Raw genomic sequence first — 23,769 nt, 5'->3', positions numbered from 1 at the left:
GCCCAGAAAATCAGACCATCTACAGACAGAGAAACAGGGCCCAGATATTCAGACCATCTACAGACAGAGAAACAGGGCCCAGAAAATCAGACCATCTGCAGACAGAGAAACAGGGCCCAGATATTCAGCCCATCTACACACAGAGAAACAGGGCCCAGATATTCAGACCATCTACAGACAGAGAAACAGGGCCCAGAGAATTAGACCATCTACAGACAGAGACAGAGAAATAGGGCCCAGGTAATCAGACCATCTACAGACAGAGAAACAGGGCCCAGATAATCAGACCATCAACAGACAGAGAAACAGGGCCCAGATAATCAGACCATCTACAGACAGAGAAACAGGGCCCAGAGAATCAGACCATCCACAGACAGAGACAGAGAAATAGGGCACAGAAAATCAGCCCATCTACAGACAGAGAAACAGGGCCCAGAAAATCAGACCATCTACAGACAGAGAAACAGGGCCCAGATATTCAGACCATCTACAGACAGAGAAACAGAGCCCAGATAATCAGACCATCGACAGACAGAGAAACAGGGCCCAGATAAGCAGACCATCTACTGACAGAGAAACAGGGCCCAGATAATCAGATCATCGACAGACAGAGAAACAGGGCCCAGATAATCAGACCATCTACAGACAGAGACAGAGAAATAGTGCCCAGAGAATCAGACCAACTACAGACAGAGAAACAGGGCCCAGTTAATCAGACCATCTACAGACAGAGACAGAGAAACAGGGCCCAGATAATCAGACCATCTGCAGACAGAGAAACAGGGCCCAGAAATTCAGACCATCTATAGACAGGGAAACAGGGCCAGATAATCTGACCATCATCAGACAGAGAAACAGGGCCCAGATATTCAGACCATCTACAGACAGGGAAACAGGGCCCATATAATCAGACCATCTACAGACAGAGAAACTGGGTCCAGATAATAGGACCATCTGCAGACAGAGAAACAGGGCCCAGATAATCAGACGATCTACAGACAGAGAAACAGGGCCCTGATAATCAGACCATCGACAGACAGAGAAACAGTGCCCAGATAATCAGACCATCAACAGACAGAGAAAAAGGGCCCAGATAATCAGACTATCTACAGACAGAGAAACAGTGCCCTGATAATCAGACTATCCACAGAGACAGAGACAGAGAAACAGGGCCCAATAATCAGACCATCAACAGACAGAGAAATAGGGCCCAGCTAATCAGATCATCTACAGAAAGAGACAGAGAAACAGGTCCCAGTATATCAGACCATCTACAGACAGAGAAACAGGCCCCAGATATTCAGACCATCTCCAGAAAGAGAAACAGGGCCCAGATAATTAGACCATCTACAGACAGAGACAGAGAAATAGGGCCCAGATAATCAGACCATCTACAGGCAGAGAAACTGGGCCCAGAAAATCAGACCATCTACAGACAGAGAAACAGGGCCCAGATATTCAGACCATCTACAGACAGAGAAACAGGGCCCAGATAAGCAGACCATCTACAGACAGAGAAACAGGGCCCAGATAATCAGATCATCTACAGACAGAGAAACAGTGCCCAGATAATCAGACCATCTACAGACAGAGACAGAGAAATAGTGCCCAGAGAATCAGACCAACTACAGACAGAGAAACAGGGCCCAGTTAATCAGACCATCTACAGACAGAGAAACAGGGCCCACAAATTCAGACCATCTACAGACAGGGAAAGAGGGCCAGATAATCTGACCGTCTTCAGACAGAGAAACAGGGCCCAGATATTCAGACCATCTACAGACAGGGAAACAGGGCCCATATAATCAGACCATCTACAGACAGAGACAGGGCCCAGATAATCAGACCATCCACAGAGAGAGAAACAGGGCCCAGATAATCAGACCATCTACAGACAGAGAAACAGGGCCCAGATAATCAGACCATCTACAGACAGAGAAACTGGGTCCAGATAATAGGACCATCTGCAGACAGAGAAACAGGGCCCAGATAATCAGACGATCTACAGACAGTGAAACAGGGCCCAGATAATCGCACCAACTGCAGAGAAAAAGGGCCCAGATAATCAGACCATCTACTGACAGAGAAACAGGGCCCAGATAAGCAGACCATCTTCAGAGAGAGAAACAGGCCCCAGATAATCAGACCATCTACAGACGGAGACAGAGAAACAGGGCCCAGATAATCAGACTATCTATAGACAGAGAAACAGCGCCCAGATAATCAGATCATCTCCAGACGGAGATCGAGAAACAGGGCCCAGATAATCAGACTATCTTCAGATGGAGACAGAGAAACAGGGCCCAGATAATCAGACCATCTACAGACGGAGACAGAGAAACAGGGCCCAGATAATCAGACCATCTACGGACATAGACAAAGAAACAGGGCCCAGATAATCAGACCATCTACAGACGGAGACAGAGAAATAGGGCCCGGATAATCAGACTATCTACAGTCAGAGAAACAGGGCCCAGATAATCAGACCATCTACAGACAGAGAAACAGGGCCCAGTTAATTAGACCATCTACAGACAGAGACAGAGAAATAGGGCCCAGATAATCAGACCATCTACAGACAGAGAAACAGGGCCAAGATATTCAGACCATCTACAGACAAAGAAACAGGGCCCAGATAATCAGACCATCTTCAGACAGAGAAACAGGGCCCAGATAATCAGACCATCTACAGACAGAGAAACAGGGCCCAGTTAATCAGACCATCTACAGACAGAGACAGAGAAATAGGGCCCAGATAATCAGACCATCTACAGACAGAGAAACAGGGCCCAGATATTCATACCATCTACAGACAGGGAAACAGGGCCCAGATAATCAGACCATCTGCAGACAGAGAAACAGGGCCAAGATATTCAGACCATCTACAGACAGGGAAACAGGGCCCAGATAATCAGACCAGCTACAGACAGAGAAACAGGGCCCAGATAATCAGACCATCCACGGAGAGGGATACAGGGTACAGATAATAGGACCATCTGCAGACAGAGAAACAGGGCCCAGATAATCAGACGTTCTACAGACAGAGAAACAGGGCCCATATAATCAGACCATCTACAGACAGAGACAGAGAAACAGGGCAAAGATAAGCAGACCATCCACAGACATAGAAACAGGGCCCAGATAATCGGACCAACTACAGACAGAGAAACAGGGCCCAGATAATCAGACCATCTACTGACAGAGAAACAGGGCCCAGATAAGCAGACCATCTTCAGAGAGAGAAACAGGCCCCAGATCATCAGTCCATCTACAGACGGAGACAGAGAAACAGGGCCCAGATAATCAGACTATCTATAGACAGAGAAACAGGGCCCACATAATCAGACCATCTACAGACAGAGAAACAGGGCCCAGAAATTCAGACTATCTACAGACAGGGAAAGAGGGCCAGAGAATCTGACCATCTTCAGACAGAGAAACAGGGCCCAGATATTCAGACCATCTACAGACAGGGAAACAGGGCCCATATAATCAGACCATCCACAGACAGAGACAGGGCCCAGATAATCAGACCATCCACAGAGAGAGAAACAGGGCCCAGATAATCAGACCATCTACAGACAGAGAAACAGGGCCCAGATAATCAGACCATCTACAGACAGAGAAACTGGGTCCAGGTAATAGGACCATCTGCAGACAGAGAAACAGGGCCCAGATAATCAGACGATCTACAGACAGAGAAACAGGGCCCTGATAATCAGACCATCTACAGACAGAGACAGAGAAACTGGGCCCAGATAATCAGACCATCTACTGACAGCGAAACAGGGCCCAGATAATCGCACCAACTGCAGAGAAAAAGGGCCCAGATAATCAGACCATCTACTGACAGAGAAACAGGGCCCAGATAAGCAGACCATCTTCAGAGAGAGAAACAGGCCCCAGATGATCAGACCATCTACAGACGGAGACAGAGAAACAGGGCCCAGATAATCAGACTATCTATAGACAGAGAAACAGGGCCCAGATAATCAGACCACCTTCAGAGAGAGAAACAGGGCCCAGATAATCAGATCATCTGCAGACGGAGACAGAGAAACAGGGCCCAGATAATCAGACCATCTACAGACGGAGACAGAGAAACAGGGCCCAGATAATCAGACCATCTACGGACATAGACAAAGAAACAGGGCCCAGATAATCAGACCATCTACAGACGGACAGAGAAATAGGGCCCAGATAATCAGACCATCTACAGACAGAGAAACAGTGCCCAGATATTCAGACCATCTACAGACAGAGAAACAGGGCCCAGATAATCAGACCATCTACAGACGGAGACATAGAAATAGGGCCCAGATAATCAAACTATCTACAGACAGAGAAACAGGGCCCTGATAATCAGACTATCCACAGACAGAGAATCAGGGCCCAGATAATCAGACCATCTACAGACAGAGACAGAGAAAAAGGGCCCGAATAAGCAGACCATCCACAGACATAGAAACAGGGCCCAGATAATCGGACCAACTACAGATGGAGACAGAGAAACAGGGCCCAGATAATCAGACCATCTACTGACAGAGAAACAGGGCCCAGATAAGCAGACCATCTGCTGACAGAGAAAAAGGGCCCAGATGATCAGACTCTATACAGACAGAGACAGAGAAACAGGGCCCACATAATAAGACCATCTTCAGAGAGAGAAACAGGGCCCAGATAATCAGACCATCTACTTTCGGAGACAGAGAAACAGGGCTCAGATAATCAGACTATCTACAGACGGACAGAGAAATAGGGCCCAGATAATCAGACTATCTACAGACAGAGAAACAGGGCCCTGATAATCAGACTATCCACAGACAGAGAATCAGGGCCCAGATAATCAGACCATCTACAGACAGAGAAACAGTGCCCAGATATTCAGACCATCTACAGACAGAGAAACAGGGCCCAGATAATCAGACCATCTACAGACGGAGACAGAGAAATAGGGCCCAGATAATCAGACTATCTACAGACGGACAGAGAAATAGGGCCCAGATAATCAGACTATCTCCAGACAGAGAAACAGGGCCCAGATAATCAGTCTCTATACAGACAGAGACAGAGAAACAGGGCCCAGATAATCAGATCATCTACAGATGGAGACAGAGAAACAGGGCCCAGATAATCAGACCATCTACAGATGGAGACAGAGAAACAGGGCCTAGATAATCAGACCAGCTACAGACAGAGAAACAGGGCCCAGATAATCAGATCATCTACAGACGGAGACAGAGAAATAGGGCCCAGATAATCAGACCATCTACAGATGGAGACAGAGAAACAGGGCCCAGATAATCAGACCATCTACAGATGGAGACAGAGAAACAGGGCCTAGATAATCAGACCAGCTACAGACAGAGAAACAGGGCCCAGATAATCAGATCATCTACAGACGGAGACAGAGAAACAGGGCCCAGATAATCAGACCATCTACAGACGGAGACAGAGAAAGAGGGCCCAGATAATCAGACCATCTACAGACGGAGACAGAGAAACAGGGCCCAGATAATCACACCGTCTACAGACGGAGACAGAGAAACAGGGCCCAGATAATCAGACCATCTACAGACAGAGACAGAGAAACAGGGCCCAGATAATCAGACCATCTACAGATAGAGAAACAGGGCCCAGATAATCAGACCAGCTGCAGACAGAGAAACAGGGCCCAGATAATCAGACCATCTACAGATGGAGACAGAGAAACAGGGCCCAGATAATCAGACCATCTACAGATGGAGACAGAGAAACAGTGCCCAGATAATCAGACCATCTACAGACAGAGACAGAGAAACAGGGCCCAGATAATCAGACCATCTACAGATAGAGAAACAGGGCCCAGATAATCAGACCATCTACAGATGGAGACAGAGAAACAGGGCCTAGATAATCAGATCATCTACAGACGGAGACAGAGAAACATGGCCCAGATAATCAGACCATCGACAGACAGAGAAACAGGGCCCAGATAATCAGACCATCTACCGACTGAAATAGAGAAACAGCGATCCACTGTAGAGGTCTGCTACCGGACCCGGACCCGACCCCGACAGGACCCGACAACATGTGCTGGGTTTCGGTTGGGTCGGGCCCATCTACCAGGGCCGGCTTTTGTTTTCGGGTCGGGTCGGGCCCAGTCCAGATCGAGCCGGGTCGGGTCGGGCCCAGTCCAGATTGAGCCGGGTCGGGTCGGGCACAGTTCAGATCAAACCGGGTCGGGTCGGGCCCAGTTCAGATCGAGCCGAGTCCAGATCAAGCCGGGTCGGGTTGGGCCCAGTTCAGATCGAGCCAGGTCAGGTCGGGCCCAGTCCAGATCGAGCTGGGTTGGGTCGGGCCCAGTTCAGATCGAGCCAGGTTGGGTCGGGCCCAGTCCAGATCGAGCCAGGTCGGGTCGGGCCCAGTTCAGATCGAGCCGGGTCGGGTCGGGCCCAGTTCAGATCGAGCCGGGTCGGGTCAGACCGGACACACACGGTAAGTGCTCTGCTGGTAAGTATTAAAAAGAATAAAACTTATCTGAGCAGGGAGTCCGGGACGAAACTGAGTCTGCGCAGTGAGCGTTTGATGTCACTATGACGTCATCGCGCATTCGCTGCAGCTTCTTGCAGGTTAAGTGTCAGGAAGGTAAGTAAAGGGATGGTCGGGTCGGGCTCGGGTCGAGTCGGGACGGGTTGAGGCCGGGTCGGGCTCAGGGCAAAATCAGAGGGACACGGGCCGGATTGGGCTTGGGTCCGCTGCGGCTCGGTCGGGTTTGGGTCGGGTTCTTTTTCCCGACCTGAAGCCGGCCTCTAATCCGGTGATCCAGTGGATTTGAACCCGTTTCCTTCCTCACCTCCTCTTCGTTCTGCAGTGAGTCTGGCTGTGCGAGACGGAACAAGCAATCATACACGGGGTTGACCAACGCCATCATGGGCATGTTATTTACCTGAAACATAAAACAGGAGTGAGAGTTCAGACACATGGGACTCAGGAGATCCACCCTTCACTTCAGCTCCATTCCGAAGCCAGCAGCAATGTCCCACTCTGGGCATGTCACAGCTTGGCCAGGGGGCAGCGGGACAGATGCCAGCTATTCTGTGCAGCACCTGTTGATCCCCTCAGTGGGGGGAAGTGTGGAATCTGCTGGCACAGCATGTTTCCAACAGCTTGTCCTTCTTGCTGTGCCAGTCTGTTGTCCACCCAAGATGGCAGATGATCAGAATGGGCATGCTGAGTGATGAGTCTCCGGTTGCTGCCACCCTCTCCTGGGAGAAGGTGAGCAAAGTCACGCACTTATACTCAACAACAACCTACATTTATATAGCACAATTAACAATGGTGCTTCTCAGGGGTACAATCAGAATGAATGGACAGAGAGCACCGGGGGAACTGTTAAACAATGAATTCAGCATCAGGGTCCAGGCTAGTTTCTCACTTCCCTTCAGTCCCTGGAAACCCCGAACCCTCCACACAGACAGACACCAACACAGATCAGACTCAAAGTAATAAGGGACTGTGCTGCCAGATCCCTGCTACAGTCACTGTGGAACCAGCACCAACAGCGGCCTGACAGGGGAATGGTGAGATGTGACACCGGGTCAGATTTTACAATCAAAGTGTCTCATCAGTACGATCTGCTCCACTTCACCTTCACCCACACGAGCAAACTTCACACTTCATACAACAGCTTAAAATATTGCGCTTGCCAACGGTAATACCTTAGTGTGTATTATAGCTGAGAGGAGTATCCTGAGACTAGGATATAAGAGAGATAGTGTTTGTTATACCTGAGACCCTTACACTGGAGATGGAGAGTCTGAAACAGGAGATGGAGTGTGTAACAGACAGAGTGTTATTACTGAGGGTCTGATAATGGAGATGGAGTGTGTAATAGACAGAGTGTTATTACTGAGGGTCTGAAACAGGAGATGGAGTGTGTAACAGACAGAGTGTTATTATTGAGGGTCTGAAACAGGAGATGGAGTGTGTAACAGACAGAGTGTTATTACTGAGGGTCTGAAACAGGAGATGGAGTGTGTAACAGACAGAGTGTTATTATTAATGGTCTGATACTGGAGATGGAGTGTGTAACAGAAACAATGTTATTACTGAGGGACTGATACTGGAGATGGAGTGTGTAACAGAAACAGTGTTATTATTGAGGGTCTGAAACAGGAGATGGAGTGTGTAACAGACAGAGTGTTATTACTGAGGGTCTGAAACAGGAGATGGAGTGTGTAACAGACAGAGTGTTATTGTTGACGGTCTGATACAGGAGATGGATTGTGCAACAGACACAGTGTTATTATTAATGGTCTGATACTGGAGATGGAGTGTGTAACAGAAACAGTGTTATTATTGAGGGTCTGAAACAGGAGATGGAGTGTGTAACAGACAGAGTGTTATTACTGAGGGTCTGAAACAGGAGATGGAGTGTGTAACAGACAGAGTGTTATTGTTGACGGTCTGATACAGGAGATGGATTGTGCAACAGACACAGTGTTATTATTAATGGTCTGATACTGGAGATGGAGTGTGTAACAGAAACAATGTTATTACTGAGGGACTGATACTGGAGATGGAGTGTGTAACAGAAACAGTGTTATTATTGAGTGTCTGATACTGGAGAAGGAGTGTGTAACAGACAGAGTGTTATTATTGAGTGTCTGATACTGCAGATGGAGTGTGTAACAGAAACAGTGTTATTATTAATGGTCTGATACTGGAGATGGAGTGTGTAACAGAAACAGTGTTATTATTGAGGGTCTGAAACAGGAGATGGAGTGTGTAACAGACAAAGTGTTATTACTGAGGGACTGAAACTGGAGATGGAGTGTGTAACAGACAGAGTGTTATTATTGAGTGTCTGATACAGGGGATGGAGTGTGTAACAGACAGAGTGTTATTATTGAGTGTCTGAAACTGGAGATGGAGTGTGCAACAGACAGAGTGTTATTATTGAATGTCTGATACAGGGGATGGAGTGTGTAACAGACAGAGTGTTATTATTGAGGGTCTGATACTGGAGATGGAGTGTGTAATAGACAGAGTGTTATTACTGAGGGTCTGAAACAGGAGATGGAGTGTGTAACAGACAGAGTGTTATTACTGAGGGTCTGATACTGGAGATGGAGTGTGTAATAGACAGAGTGTTATTACTGAGGGTCTGAAACAGGAGATGGAGTGTGTAACAGACAGAGTGTTATTATTGAGGGTCTGATACTGGAGATGGAGTGTGTAACAGACAGAGTGTTATTACTGAGGGTCTGAAACAGGAGATGGAGTGTGTAACAGACAGAGTGTTATTACTGAGGGTCTGAAACAGGAGATGGAGTGTGTAACAGACAGAGTGTTATTGTTGACGGTCTGATACAGGAGATGGATTGTGTAACAGACACAGTGTTATTATTAATGGTCTGATACTGGAGATGGAGTGTGTAACAGAAACAATGTTATTACTGAGGGACTGATACTGGAGATGGAGTGTGTAACAGAAACAGTGTTATTATTGAGAGTCTGATACAGGGGATGGAGTGTGTAACAGACAGAGTGTTATTATTGAATGTCTGATACTGGAGATGGAATGTGTAACAGACCAAGTTATTATTGAGAGTCTGATACAGGGGATGGAGTGTGTAACAGACTGAGTGTTATTATTGAGTGTCTGTTACTGGAGATGGAGTGTGTAACAGACAGAGTGTTATTATTGAGTGTCTGATACAGGGGATGGAGTTTGTAACCGACAGAGTGTTATTATTGAGGGTCTGATACTGGAGATGGAGTGTGTCACAGACAGTGTGTTATTATTGAGTGTCTGATACTGGAGATGGAGTGTGTAACAGACAGAGTGTTATTATTGAGGGTCTGATACAGGAGATGGAGTGTGTAACAGACAGAGTGTTATTATTGAGGGTCTGATACTGGAGATGGAATGTGTAACAGAAACAGTGTTATTATTGAGTGTCTGATACTGGAGAAGGAGTGTGTAACAGAAACAGTGTTATTATTGAGTGTCTGATACTGGAGAAGGAGTGTGTAACAGACAGAGTGTTATTATTGAGTGTCTGATACTGCAGATGGAGTGTGTAACAGAAACAGTGTTATTATTAATGGTCTGAAACAGGAGATGGAGTGTGTAACAGACAGAGTGTTATTACTGAGGGTCTGAAACAGGAGATGGAGTGTGTAACAGACAGAGTGTTATTGTTGACGGTCTGATACAGGAGATGGATTGTGTAACAGACACAGTGTTATTATTAATGGTCTGATACTGGAGATGGAGTGTGTAATAGACAGAGTGTTATTACTGAGGGTCTGAAACAGGAGATGGAGTGTGTAACAGACAGAGTGTTATTACTGAGGGTCTGATACTGGAGATGGAGTGTGTAACAGAAACAGTGTTATTATTGAGAGTCTGATACAGGGGATGGAGTGTGTAACAGACAGAGTGTTATTATTGAATGTCTGATACTGGAGATGGAATGTGTAACAGACCAAGTTATTATTGAGAGTCTGATACAGGGGATGGAGTGTGTAACAGACTGAGTGTTATTATTGAGTGTCTGTTACTGGAGATGGAGTGTGTAACAGACAGAGTGTTATTATTGAGTGTCTGATACAGGGGATGGAGTTTGTAACCGACAGAGTGTTATTATTGAGGGTCTGATACTGGAGATGGAGTGTGTCACAGACAGTGTGTTATTATTGAGTGTCTGATACTGGAGATGGAGTGTGTAACAGACAGAGTGTTATTATTGAGGGTCTGATACAGGAGATGGAGTGTGTAACAGACAGAGTGTTATTATTGAGGGTCTGGTACTGGAGATGGAATGTGTAACAGACTGAGTGTTATTATTGAGGGTTTGTTGCTGGAGATGGAGTGTGTAACAGACTGAGTGTTATTATTGAGGGTTTGTTGCTGGAGATGGAGTGTATTGCGGAGAGTATTATTACTGAGTGCTATTAGCTGCTGTAACAAGCAGATCTCAGGCTTGGCCCAAGCCTCCAGGTTTTCGGAAGAGAGACCTACCTTCAAGTAATCAAAAATATTGCAGATGAAGGTGACCAGACAGACCCAGTCATTCACCGAGCGCTCTCGGACCTGCTCCTTCACCAGGAATTCCTGCTGCAGTCGGATCAAGATGTTACGCCTGAAATTGCAGTTTCCACTCTGCTTGTTCTCAGCCTACGAACAAGAAAGAAAAATCAGAACAAGAGTCTGACCCCGGGCTCCGGCCTTTACTCGAGCACGGAGCCTGACCCCGGGCTCCGGCCTGTACCAGAGCAGGGAGCTGCAGCCTGGGCTCCGGCCTGTACTGGAGCAAGGAGCCTGAACCTGGGCTCCAGCCTGTACCAGAGCAGGGAGCTGCAGCCTGGGCTCCGGCCTGTACTGGAGCAGGGAGCCTGACACCAGGCTCCGTCTATGACCTCATTACAGCCTTGGTCCAAACGTGGCCAGAAGAGCTGAACTCAAGAGGTGAGTTGAGAGTGACTGCCCTTGACATATTGGCAGCATTTGACCGAGTATGGCATCAAGGAGCCCTAGGAAAACTGAAGTCAATGGGAATCGTGGGAAAACTCTCCACTGGTTATAGTCATTCCTATGTCATGCCCAGTACTGGCATGTCCTATTTATAACTATATTCAGCATACAAACTTCTGAAACTGAATTTTCCTTTTGTTTTACATGAACCACAATGGGCTTTAAAAGTGGACATGGCCTGCAAAGATGGTTGCCGAAGGTCAGCTAATCTTCTGCTTTTGTATTCAAGAACTGACTCATTGTCTCGAAAGGACAAAAGAATACCTTCCAGACTAAGAGATGCCATCAAAGCCCATCCTGAAACCATCAGAAGACATTCCTGAATTGAATGGGTTTTTTCCAGAAACAAAGAAGGTGGTTGTCCTAACCCTCCTCAGGATGAATGTCTTACAACAATACACCAGGATGATGCTAATCAACCTGGACCCCCACCATATTTGGAAAAGGAATTGTGAGAAGTCACATGGTGGGGCAGCCATGTTGGTCTCCTTTTAAAAATCTTTACAATACAGACTGCAATAAAAGCAGCAAATAGACCAAGCAGTACCATCGTGTCTGAAAAGAACTGAAGGCTGTAACATCTTAAAGTCTCTGAAATTGTTCCTTTTCAAGTCCACCAGTACAGAAAACCAACCTCCTCGTGATAATTCTCCAAGCAACTAACTTCGTGACCTGCTGAAAATCCACCTCTTTGAGAGAATCCTGCAATGGCTTCAATATACAACTCTGGCTATTGTATCCACCTAGCTATGGTTCAGGAGTGAAAACACAAACTTCATCGGGCGCGCAACTATTGCCTTTTCCCCAAGACAAACCAAATTACGTGACTTATGAACTATTTCTTTGCTTGTAATTTGTTAAAGTGTACTATCCTTTTTAACGGCTTTCTTTCTCAAGTGTGCATGTGGGTGAGTGGTGAGTGAGTGACATCGTGGTAGACTTTCGGGTTGAAAGTGCGAATAAAAATAATCCTCTTTATTTAATCCCATGAATAGTGTGCTGCTGGTTATTCAAACTGGCCATACAATCATGGGTTAAAAAACACTCATCTTTCTTGTCAAAAACTCATTGATTACAGATAGTAAAAGGGAAAGAACTGGGGTTTCAGTTCTCTCTCAATTCTGTGCGTAACACCTAGCACAACAGAAGATGTTGTGGTTGTTGGAGGCCAATCATTTCAGCTCCAGGACATCACTGCAGGAGTTCCTCAGAGTAATGTCCTAGGCCCAACAATCTTCAGTTGCTTCATCAATGATTTTCCCTCCATCATAAGGTCAGAAGTACAGATGTTCCTGATGATTGAACAGTGTTCAGTACCATTCGCAACTCTTCAGATACTGAAGGAGTCCGTGTCCACATGCAGCAAGACCTGGACAACGTTCAGGCTTGGGCTGATAAAAGGCAAGTAACATTCATGCCACACAAGTGCCAGGCAATCACGATCTCCAACAAGAGAGAATCTAACCATCTCCCCTTGACATCCAAAAGCATTACCATCACTGAATCCCCCACCATCAAAATTCTGGGAGGTTCCATTGACTATAACCTGAACTGGACCAGCCAAAGAAATACTGAGGCTACAAGAGCAGGCCAGAAGCTGGGAATTCTGAGGCAAGCAACTCACCTCCTGACTCCCCAAAGCCTGTCCACCATCTACAAGGCACAAGTCAGGAGTGTGATGGAATACTCTCCACTTGCCTGGATGGGTGCAGCTCCAACACTCAAGAAGCTCAACACTATCCAGGATAAAGCAGCCCACTTGATTGGCACCCCATCCACAAACTTTCACTCCCTCCACCACCGACGCACAGTGGCAGCAGTGTGTACCATCTACAAGATGCACTGCAGCAATGCACCAAGGCTCCTTAGACAGCACCTTCCAAACCCGCAACCTCCACCAACTAGAAGGACAAGGGCAACAGACACACGGGAACACCAGCAACTGCAAGTTCCTCTTCAAGCCACACACCATCCTGATTTGGAACTATATTGTCATTCCTTCACTGTGTTACTAAAGTGCTTCTGTTTTTGTTAAAAATATTTTTTTGAGAATTCGTAGTCAAACTGAAGAAATGTTGGACCAGTTTTTTTTCCAAGAGACTCATCAAGAGGACACTGAAAGGACGTGTTTGACAACAACATTTACTGGCTGTCACATGATGGCACGGACGGCACAGTGGTTAGCACTGCAGCCTCACAGCTCCAGGGACCTGGGTTCGATTCTGGGTACTGCCTGTGCGGAGTTTGCAAGTTCTCCCTGTGACCGTGTGGGTTGTTGCTGGGTACTCCGGTTTCCTCCCACTGCCAAAGACTTGCAGGTTGATAGGTAAATTGGCCATTGTAAATTGCCCTTAGTGTAGGTAGGTGGTAGGAAATATGGGATTACTGTAGGGTTAGTATAAATGGGTGGTTGTTGGTCAGCACAGACTCAGTGGGCCAAAGGGCCTGTTTCAGTGCTGTATCTCTAAATAAATAAAATAAAAATAGAACAGAAACCCTGGTAACTGGGGGAGATGTGTACAGAAAAGTGAAAGGTCAGAAGGTGGATTTTCTGTTTCCGGCTTCATTTTTGAATTGTTGGAGTTGGGCATGAACTGTTTAAAAGGGGTTGGAGTTTTAAAAAATAAGACAGAAGGACAGAACCCCAGCTCAGCCTGTTCCATCTTTTTAAAAAGCCTGCAGAATAAGGAAGAGAACTTCCAAAGAGAAAAGAGAATTCCCAAGGAAAGAGAGACCAGAACCCAGCTCAGCTCTCCAACACCTCTATAAAAGACACTGAGAAGACCACTGTGTCAACTCATCTCGTCTCCTGTCTTTGAAGAAAAGCCTGCTAACTTAATTCTCAATGCCGCCCAAAAAGAACTGTGCTAAAAGATCCCAGTGAGCCGTCTACATGTACTTGGGAGGCCAGAATATATGCCAGTTTTGGAACACAAACTATCTCATCTGCTGTTTTCTTCAAGAATGAGCAAGTATTCAGCCCAAGTTTTTTTTCTGTAACAAAGCTCGAAACAAAAATCCCTATTTTTCTGATTAACTGGTGTGTGTGTGTGTGTGCGTGCGTGCAGTTAAGGTAAAAAAAGGGAACTTTGAAATTTCAATCTGTGTTTTTATGCTTTACTTCATTACTGCTTAAGACTTGTTTTATAATAAACTGAAAATTTTGCTGTTCATAAAGAAACCTGGTTGGTGTGTTTTATTCTGGGAAAAATAGAGTATATGATTGACCATATCGGTAAGTGGGAAGATTTAAATATATGTTGTGACCTGTGGAGAAGTGGAACTAGAATAAACAGTGCACTCCTCCCACCTCAGTTGTAACAACTGTCGCTGGGTCAAAATCCTGGAACTCCCTTCCTAACAGCACTGTGTGTGTACCTACTCCACATGGACTGCAGCGGTTCAAGAGGGCAGCTCACCACCACCTTCTCAAGGGCAATTAGGGATGGGCAACAAATGCTGGCCTTGTCAGTAATGCTCACATCCCATGAAAGAATTAAAAAAGGGAGCCTGACTCAGGGTTCAACCCTGCACTGGAGCAGGGAGCATGACCTGGGCTCTGTCCCGTATTGGTGCAGTGAGTTTGATTGTGAGCTAGGGCCTGCTAGCTGGCCTCCTAGGGCAAGGAGTCTGATCCTGGGGTAGGGCCTGTACGGGGCAAGGAGTCTGATCCTGGGGTAGGGCCTGTACGGGGCAAGGAGTCTGATCCTGGGGGACAGCCTGTACTGGAAGCAGGGAGCCTGATTTGGACTCCGCCTGTACTGGGCAAGGAGTCTGATCCTGGACTAGTGCCTGTACTGAGCCAGGGAGCCTGACACTAGACTCTGGCCTAAAGGCCTGCTACCCAACCAGAACCCAACGGGACCTGAAGACATGTGTTGAAGTCGGGTCGGGTCGCTCTTGCAGGTCCGGCTTTCAGGCTTGGGTCAGGTCTGGCCGGGTCCAGGTCGGGTCTCGGTCAGGCCAGGTCCGGGTCGGGTCGGATCTGGGTCGGGCCGGGTCTCGGTCAGGCCAGGTCCGGTTCGGGCCGGGTCCAGGTCGGGTCTGGCTGGGTCCGGGTCGGACACACAGAGCAAGAATTGCATTTTGCTCGGCTGGTAAGTGTTAAAAGTAAAAAACCTACCTGAGCTGAGAGTCCGGGACGTCAAGAAGGGAAACTCTGAGCCTGCGCAGTGAACGAGTGAGCGTCTCTATGACGTCATCACGCTCATGCTGCAGTTTCCTGCAGATTCGGAGTCACAAGGTAAATAAAGAGAAAATTCTGGTGGTCGGGTCGGGTTCGGGTCGGGTTGGGTGCGGGGAAAAATGGAGGGACTCGGGCCAGGTCGGGCTTGGGTCCAATGTGGTTCTGTCGGGTTCGGGTCGAGTTTTTTCTCCCTGACCTGACCAGTACTGGCCTGTACTGGGCCAGAGCTTGTAGTGGAGCAGGGAGCCCTGACCCTGGAATCTGGCTGTATTGGTGCAGAAACCCTGACTGTAGCTGGGGAGGGGCATTTAACATTCAGAGGGAGGGCAGCATTATAGGAACACAGCAGCATGTGAGCCGAGATAGTGGGTGAGAGCTGGAACTGGAGAACAATGAGGTTCAGAAACCCTGGCTGCTGTTCCCCTCCCCAGGCCAGGGTTGATAAGACCAACAGTGAAGCTCAAAGAGCAGAATCCAGCCCAGCTCTCCATCTCTGACCCACACAGGAGGGCAGCTGAGAGACACAATGGGGGCTGTCACTTCTGGAACTCGGCTTCAAAGCCTGTTGTAATCTCTGTTCCCTGCTCCCTGCTGGTTGTAGGGTTCCTCCTTTATGAAGGAGATTCGGGCAGTCTCAATAATTATTAAAACTGACTGTGACTGGCCCTGAAATTACCCATTTCACTTGGAGAAGCCTCAGGAAAGTTTTGGGAGGAAACAAGAGCTGAATTTAGTCACAATAGGCCACAGTGTCACTGAGTGAGCCTTGAAAAACTATAGTTAGAACAATGCAAAATACAGCGTGATATGATAGAGATATTGAAAATTCTGTAAGGTTGGGACAGGGTGATAGAAGCAGACTGTGTCTACTAGGGTCTAAAACAAAGGAACACAGATACAAGGGTAAATATCAGAGATGTAGAACAGAACACAGAAGAAATGTTTTCACAGAGAGTTGTGAGGCTGTGGACTTGACTTCCAGGGTTAATGGCTGTGGTGGAAACTACGTCAACATTCATGATTAGATTGGATAAGTGGATAATGGAAATGAGAGCAGGAGAGGGAGCAAACGAGAGAGGGAACAAGAGAAAGACTTACATTTATATAGCATCTTTCACATCCTCAGGTCATCCCAAGACATTTTACAGCCAATGAAATACTTTTGAAGTGTAGTCACTGTTGCAATGTAGGAAACGCAGCAGCCAAACTGTGCACAGCAAGCTCCCACAAACAGCAATCCGATAATGACCAGATAATCTATTGTAGTGAATTTGATTGAGGGATAAATATTAGGCAGGACACCAGGGAGAACTCCCCAGCTCTTCTTCGAAATAGTGGCCGTGGTATCTTTTACATCCACCTGAAAGGGCAGGCGGGGCCTCGGTTTAATACCTCATCTGAAGGTGATGATGGATATGGGAACAGGGCGGGTAAAGGTGATTATTTGTGTGGCGGGTAAATGCCAACATGGGCTGGTTGGGCCGAATAGCCCGCTTCCACATTGGGACGTCAATGCATTTCTACATGCGTCACCCGAGTCGATACGAATTTTGAGCCCTGTGCAGTAAGTGTGGGGGAAGGGTGTCTCTACACACCGTTCTACACCGTACCTGTACTATGGTGTAGCAAATACGACCAGCTTCTTTACTGAACACCAGGTCCTTCATGGACTGTTCGACTATCACAGAGGCCACTAGCTCCAGGTCGACCGATGCAGGTTCTGTGAAACAAGAATCACAGAAATGATCAATTCTCTCTCTGCTGCCTGATGTACCCTCTGTACCTCAAAGCTGCTCCTCCCTCCCAGCAACACGCTTCTTTCAGACACTGGGAGCAGTGCAGTCTTTGCACTTTGAGCCTGGTCTGTCCCAGTGCGGCACCTCACAGTGCAGGCCTGTCAATTATTATCTGATATTAATACCAGTCTGAGAATGGTATGGAACAGGAGGAGGCCAATCGGCCTACTGTGCCTGCATCAGCCGATTGAAAGCTATTCAATTATTCCCACATCCCACTGCTCTTTCCCCATAGCCCTGCAAATTCCTACTTTTCAAGTAAACATCCAATTCCCTTTTGGAAGTTATTATTGAATTTAGCAACATAGGAACAAGAGGAGGCCATTCAGCCCCTCGAGCCTGTTGTGCCATTCAATTAGATCATGGCTGATCTGTTTCTTAACTCCTTATACCTGCCTTGATTCCATAACCTTTAATATCCTTAATAGCCTTACCCAAAAAAACTTATTAATCTCAGTTTTGAAATTTTCCATTGACACCCCACCAGCCTCAACAGTTATTTGGAGGAGGGATTTCCAGATTCCCACTGCCCTGTGTGTGAAGACCTGCTTCCTGATCTCACTGCTGCTTGGCCTAGCTCTCATTTTAAGTTTATGCTTCTGGTTCTGGACGCTCCACCAGAGGAAATAGTTTCTCCCTATCTACCCTATCAAATCCTTTAATCATCTTTAACACCTCAATTAGATCATCCCTTAATGTTCTAAACTCAAGGCAATATAAGCCTAGTATCTGCAGCCTCTCTTCATAATTTAACCCTTTTAGCCCCCATGTCTAATTCCGCCCTTTCAGGCAGTGCACTGCTGTTCGTAGCAACTTACTGCGTTAAACATTTCCCCTTATCGCTCCCCTGGTGCTTTTGCCAGTACTGTAAGGTTCCTGATCTCTTCCCCACCACTGCCTCCCAGCAGAGAGCGGACTGGCCACCATAGTTCTCTCACTGCCAGTACTCCTTCCCACTCAGTCATCAGGGGGCGGGTGAGGTTTGATTAGTTGGCAGGGCAACAAAGCAAGTGTCCTACACTGCGAGGTGTTGGGGGCTGAGGGGGGTTGGTGTCATTGTGCTGCATCTAGAAGCAGGTGTCTGTTCCCCAGCCCTGATCCCCATGTCCCCAACACTCCAGCTGAATCAGGAGGATTTGCTGCGTGTGGTCGGGGGTTGTGGGGGAAGGGTGGAGTGGGGGGGGGGGGGAACGACAGTGGGCGTCAGCCCCTGGACCACGATCCTGCAGACAGTCTCTGCTGGAGACGAGACACCCAACCCCAGCCCACCCTCCACAACAAGTGGAGACCTACTGAGCTCCAAGGGGCAGGAGGATCCCATGTTAGCCGATTTTTGTGAGGGGAGCAGTTGTGAACTCACACCCAGCCACAGGAAGGAGTAGACACCAGCTGGGAGGGCTCGGTTTGATGCTCTCTGTAGGAAACTGCAGACACGCGCGTGGATATTTTGGGTGAGGCAAAGAGATTGAGCACAGGCCGCGATGCCCCGACGTTCCAAAAGCCCATCGACAATTCACCATGTAGGCTCTTGTCGGCAGAGTGGCCACTTATCTGAGGTTATCGGAGGGCAGCTGATGCCTCAAGGAACCTGCACACACCAAGTCTGAGAGGGAGGAGAAAAAAAACTGAAAGCCAGGATTTTCTATAATTCCTGCCATTTCACTCATTTACCTTTCAGTGCCGTTTTTAGCAGCTGTTGCGTGTCTGCATCAAATGACTGGATCTTGTAATCGTCCTTTGCCAAATTTTCCATGGTTGTTGCTTTGGCTCATGCGTGCAGACACTTCAGAGACTGGGGAGAGAGAACAAGCAAGTCAGTGACAGGCAAACAGATAGCGAAAGGCAGACAGCAACAGTCCAACGCAGGACAATTGGTCACACTGTGGTACAATCATTCCCACTCTTACTGCTCTGGTTTCTTGTGCTCAATAGAGTGATGGGGATAGGACACTTTCCAATTCAAGCACCCACTGTCCCGTCAAAGACTCCCAGGACAGAAAAAAAAACGGGATTAGATTTTTAAAAACGGGGTTAGATACAGAGTAAAGCTCCCTCTACAATGTCCCCATCAAACACCCCCAGGACAGAAAAAAAAACGGGATTGGATAAAAAAAACGGGGGTTAGATACAGATGCTGAAGGGTCTGCCATATATTTTGGGTTCGTAGCTTTTCTTTGCAGCTATATTTTTGTGTATTTGTTCTCAGGACGTAGGTGTCACTGGCTAGGTTAGCATTTCTCACCCCTCTCTGGTCATCCTGAGCAGGCGGCGGTGGTGGTGGGCCTTCGTTGTGCAACCCGGTAGGCCATTTCAGAGGGTAGTTGCTGTGGGTCTGGAGTCAAATACAGGCCAGAGCAGGAAAGGATGGCAGATTTCCTTCCTTAAGGCACATCAGTGAACCAGACGGATTTTTATGCCAATTTGACAGTTTCCTGGGCACTTTTACCACCCCTATCCTGGCCCTTTCCCCATCCCAACCCCCTCCTCTATCCTGACCTACCATTGTAGCACCCTCCCCCCCCTCATCCTGGCCCAAACTAATTACTTTGTCCTATCCACTGCCCCGTTCCAACCCTGAAGTTACCGGCATCCACTGTTATAGTCTGCCAGTGTGTAAAGGGCTGATCTCCTGGATTTCCCTGGCTCTTCTGACGGTCAGTCTCCTTCCTGCTCTCCACAAGGCCAGGGAACGTCCTGTGCCAGGCCAGGGTGAAGAGGCAGCATGGCCCCAGACTGAAACCCCACCCACATCCCACACAATGGGCCTGCCACAATGTGCCAGCTCAGCACTGGGCTGGCAGCAGTGAATGCGAATCACAAGGATCACAAATTCCACACTGCCTTTGTCTGCTAAAGGCCGAGGGTTTAATTCATCTGTTCCTGTTCGATGGAGCCTGACAAAGGTCAATTACAGCCTATCAGACTTCTGGATAAACAAGGAACAATGAAAATATTGAAAAATGTTGCGTCTCCATTTCTCCGCTCCTCTCCTGCAGCTGCTGAGTTGTACTGGGGAGCAGGTTCCACAGGCTCTGGCAGCCTTCACAATACCTTGGCCAAGTTGCCATTCTGCAGTCAATAGCCGTGGGCTTTTTAACCTTGGAAGGCAATGATGCCTAATCCCATTCTCAGCTGTGGCCCAGCTGGTAGCACTCTCACTACCAAATCAGAAAGTTTAAGTCCCGCTCCAGAGAACCAAGCACAAAATCCAGGTCAATGTTCCCAGTGTAATACTGAGGGAGTGCTGCACTGTTGGAGGTGCCGGCTTTTGGATGAGACAATAAACCGAGGCCCCATCTGCCCTCTCGGGTGGACATAAAAGATCCGATGAAGAAGATCAGGGGAGTTCTCCCTGGTGCCCTGTCTAATATTCATCCCTCAATCAATGGATTATCTGGTCATCATCACACTGCTGTTTGTGGGATCTTGCTGTGTAAAAATGGGCAGCCATGTTCCCTGCATTATGTCAGTGACCACCTTTCATTGGTTGCAAAGTGCTTTGGGACATCCTGAGGTTGGGAAAGGTGCTTTAGCCGGATCTTATTCTCAGCCATGCCTGTTCTAACTGGGGGCAATGGGGAAACAGCAACCCCAGCTTGTCTTGCCCTTCCCTCGCTGCTGGCCACTAAGACTAGCTGCAGCACTTTGATTGCTGTGCTGACCGAAATCAGCTAACTCCGCACAGGCGGAGCTCAATTTCTGGTCAGTGCACCTTCTTAACCAAGGCGTCGCTTCGCAATGGTCACTGCCCCTCCCCTTCACAGAATGTCAGCCAGGAGGATCCCAGTTTCCAATGACTATCCAGTCATCTCACTGCTGGAAATCACATGTGTGGGTCATCAGGTGTGGGCAGAATAGGGCCTGGCAGTGATGCCCCTCCAGTTGAATAGCCAACAAGACTGCCCATACTCACTGACGAATGCTTCTGTCCTCGGTGAGGTACCAGGAGGAGTGCGTCCATGTGTCGATACACCAACAGGTGCAAGCACCTGTTGAGGGGAAGAGGGGAAGAAAGTAGGTAACAGAGGAAGGGAGAAAACTCAGGAATCACTCTTGAAACCCCTGGATTTTATTCCAACACCAGGCAATGTGCCTGCTGTCCAGCCATCGAGGCCCTGGGCCTGTCTGATATACACTGGACAGCAGCCCAGCAACAGCAGTTTTCAAAGTTCAATCAGTGGGCATGAAAATCAGATAATGGAGTTGGTGTAATAGACAAATAGAACTTGCATTTACATAGCGCCTTTCGCAACCTCAGACAACACCTCCAACACTGCAGCACTCACTCAGAACTGCACTGGAGCATTAGCGTCAGTTATTAGCTCAAGTTTCTGAAGTGGGATTTGACCCACAACATTCTGACCCAGAAGCGACTGTGCTACCACTGATACATCCAGTGAACAATCGTGTGGGTCTCAGGTGTGAGTAAAGCCCAGAAACATCCCACAAAACTCACACTTTACTGGAGGAAAGATTCAAGCTGCCATTGGTTTGGGGTATCTACTCTCTGACACTGGCTAAAGGGCCACGATTAAAACTTTTCCAGCTGTGAATTTCTCACAGAAAGTGGCGCAGTGGTCAGCACCGCAGCCTCACAGCTCCAGTGACCCGGGTTCAATTCTGGGTACTGCCTGTGTGGAGTTTGCAAATTCTCCCTGTGTCTGCGTGGGTTTTCTCAGGGTGCTCCGGTTTCCTCCCACATGCCAAAGACTTGCAGGTTGATAGGTAAATTAGCCATTAGCAATTGCCCTGAGTATAGGTAGGTGGTAGGGGAATATAGGGACGGGTGGGGATGTGGTAGGAATATGGAATTAGTATAAATGGGTGGTTGATGGTCAGCACAGACTCGGTGGGCCAAAGGGCCTGTTTCAGTGCTGTATCTCTAAAAACAACTCCTAAACATAGTTTTTGAAATGTTGTTTTGCTCACCTGTGGTGCCCCCACTAGTGTCCTCAAACGAAGGGGCAGTGCAGTATGAGAATCTCCACCCCACCCAGCTCCTGCTCAACATCCACTGAGCCCCTGTTGGAAAGTTCATACGGGTGACTGAGAAAGTGAGTGAGTTTAAGTGCGCGAGAGTGAGAAAGTGAGTGTTTGTGAGTGAGTGAGTTTCCAAGTGTGTGAGTGTGTGAATGTGTTTGTGTTTGAGTTTGAGTATGTGTGAGTGAATGAGTGAGTGTGTATTTGTGAGTGAGGGTGTGTATTACACACAGAAGAGGACAGGACCAAGATGGGGATCTTGCCTATGATGCCTCCCGCGATCGAATTGCCTACCAATGCTCCCCGCTTTGCCTCACCCACGAAGAACGAGCCACTCGGCCGAGGAAGCCGGGAGAGCTGCCCCTGGAACCCGGGCCCCAGCAGGAGGTGCTGGCCCCTTTAAGAGGTGTTGCCCAGGTGAGTCAGACGGGGGAGGGGGAAGCCCCGAGAAACTGACCCAGTCTCTGCGCCACTTACCTGGCGGCGGCTGCAGGTGAAACCCGTGCCTGGGCGCGATCAGATCTTCTTCGAGTCCGACTCGGGCTTCTGGGTGTAAATGAAGATCAGGATTAGAGTCAGGACCAGGAGCACCAGGAGCAGGAATGGGACAAACTCCAGCATCGAGTGCAGATGCGGGATGGGCATCGCTGAGCTTGCGAAGGAAAGGGCTCCGCGGGGGCTCAGAGTGCCAGGGACTCAGCAACTACAAGAATCCCTCCAGTATCAACACCAGCACCGCAGCCCCAGTTCCAAGACTGCTTCCTCCTCGTCATTTCCTTACATGTGGAAATTCACTAGACTCCCTCTGCTGTCTGTCTCTCTCTTTGTCTCTGTGCCAAACTTCGCCCAATGCTTTCTAACCTCACACACTCCCAACATTGCAAACTCCTGGTCACAACCGTCCCAGCGAGACCCCTGGCAAAGAGAATCCTTTGTAGATCGGAGTAAGTGTCATCCTAAACATTTGAGAGTATTCTGTCGAAAAGAGAAGGCTGAGGGGTGGCCTGATAGAAGTCTTTAAAATTCTAAAAGTATGTTGATAGTGTAAACGTTAAGAAAATATTTCCACTTGCAGAGGAGTTCAAAACTAGGCATCACCAATATAAGATGGTCACTAATAAAGCCATTAGGGAATTAAGGAGAAACTTCTTTACCCAGAGAGTGGTGAGAATGTAGAACTCACTACCAGAAGAAGTAGTTGAGGTGAATAGTATAGATGCATTTAAGGGGAAGCCAGATAAACACAGGAGGGAGAAATAAATAGAAAGATATGCTGTTTGGGA

General features: G+C 47.9%; 1 protein-coding gene across 3 annotated transcripts in view; it reads right to left on the bottom strand.

The window, feature by feature from the left end:
* mif4gdb (MIF4G domain containing b) overlaps positions 1–23,256 on the bottom strand; it is a 61,160-nt gene extending 37,904 nt beyond the window's left edge. Inside the window, exons 1-6 of one of the 3 annotated variants that reach the window (XM_068057858.1) lie at positions 22,964–23,256; positions 21,420–21,495; positions 19,178–19,298; positions 17,321–17,430; positions 11,012–11,167; positions 6,779–6,928 (exon numbers count right to left, since the gene is read on the bottom strand). In XM_068057858.1, coding sequence (XP_067913959.1) covers positions 6,779–6,928; positions 11,012–11,167; positions 17,321–17,430; positions 19,178–19,259 — 498 coding nt within the window. In that variant the 5' untranslated portion in view covers positions 19,260–19,298; positions 21,420–21,495; positions 22,964–23,256. The remainder of the gene's footprint in view (positions 1–6,778; positions 6,929–11,011; positions 11,168–17,320; positions 17,431–19,177; positions 19,299–21,419; positions 21,496–22,963) is intronic. The other 2 variants (XM_068057857.1, XM_068057859.1) reach the window with 2 other exon arrangements.
* Positions 23,257–23,769: the final 513 nt, after the last annotated feature.

The sequence above is a fragment of the Heterodontus francisci genome, chromosome 26 (genome assembly GCF_036365525.1).
Source record: "Heterodontus francisci isolate sHetFra1 chromosome 26, sHetFra1.hap1, whole genome shotgun sequence".
In the NCBI taxonomy this organism is placed as follows: domain Eukaryota; kingdom Metazoa; phylum Chordata; class Chondrichthyes; order Heterodontiformes; family Heterodontidae; genus Heterodontus; species Heterodontus francisci.
This window is presented reverse-complemented; position numbering and strand designations above follow the sequence as displayed.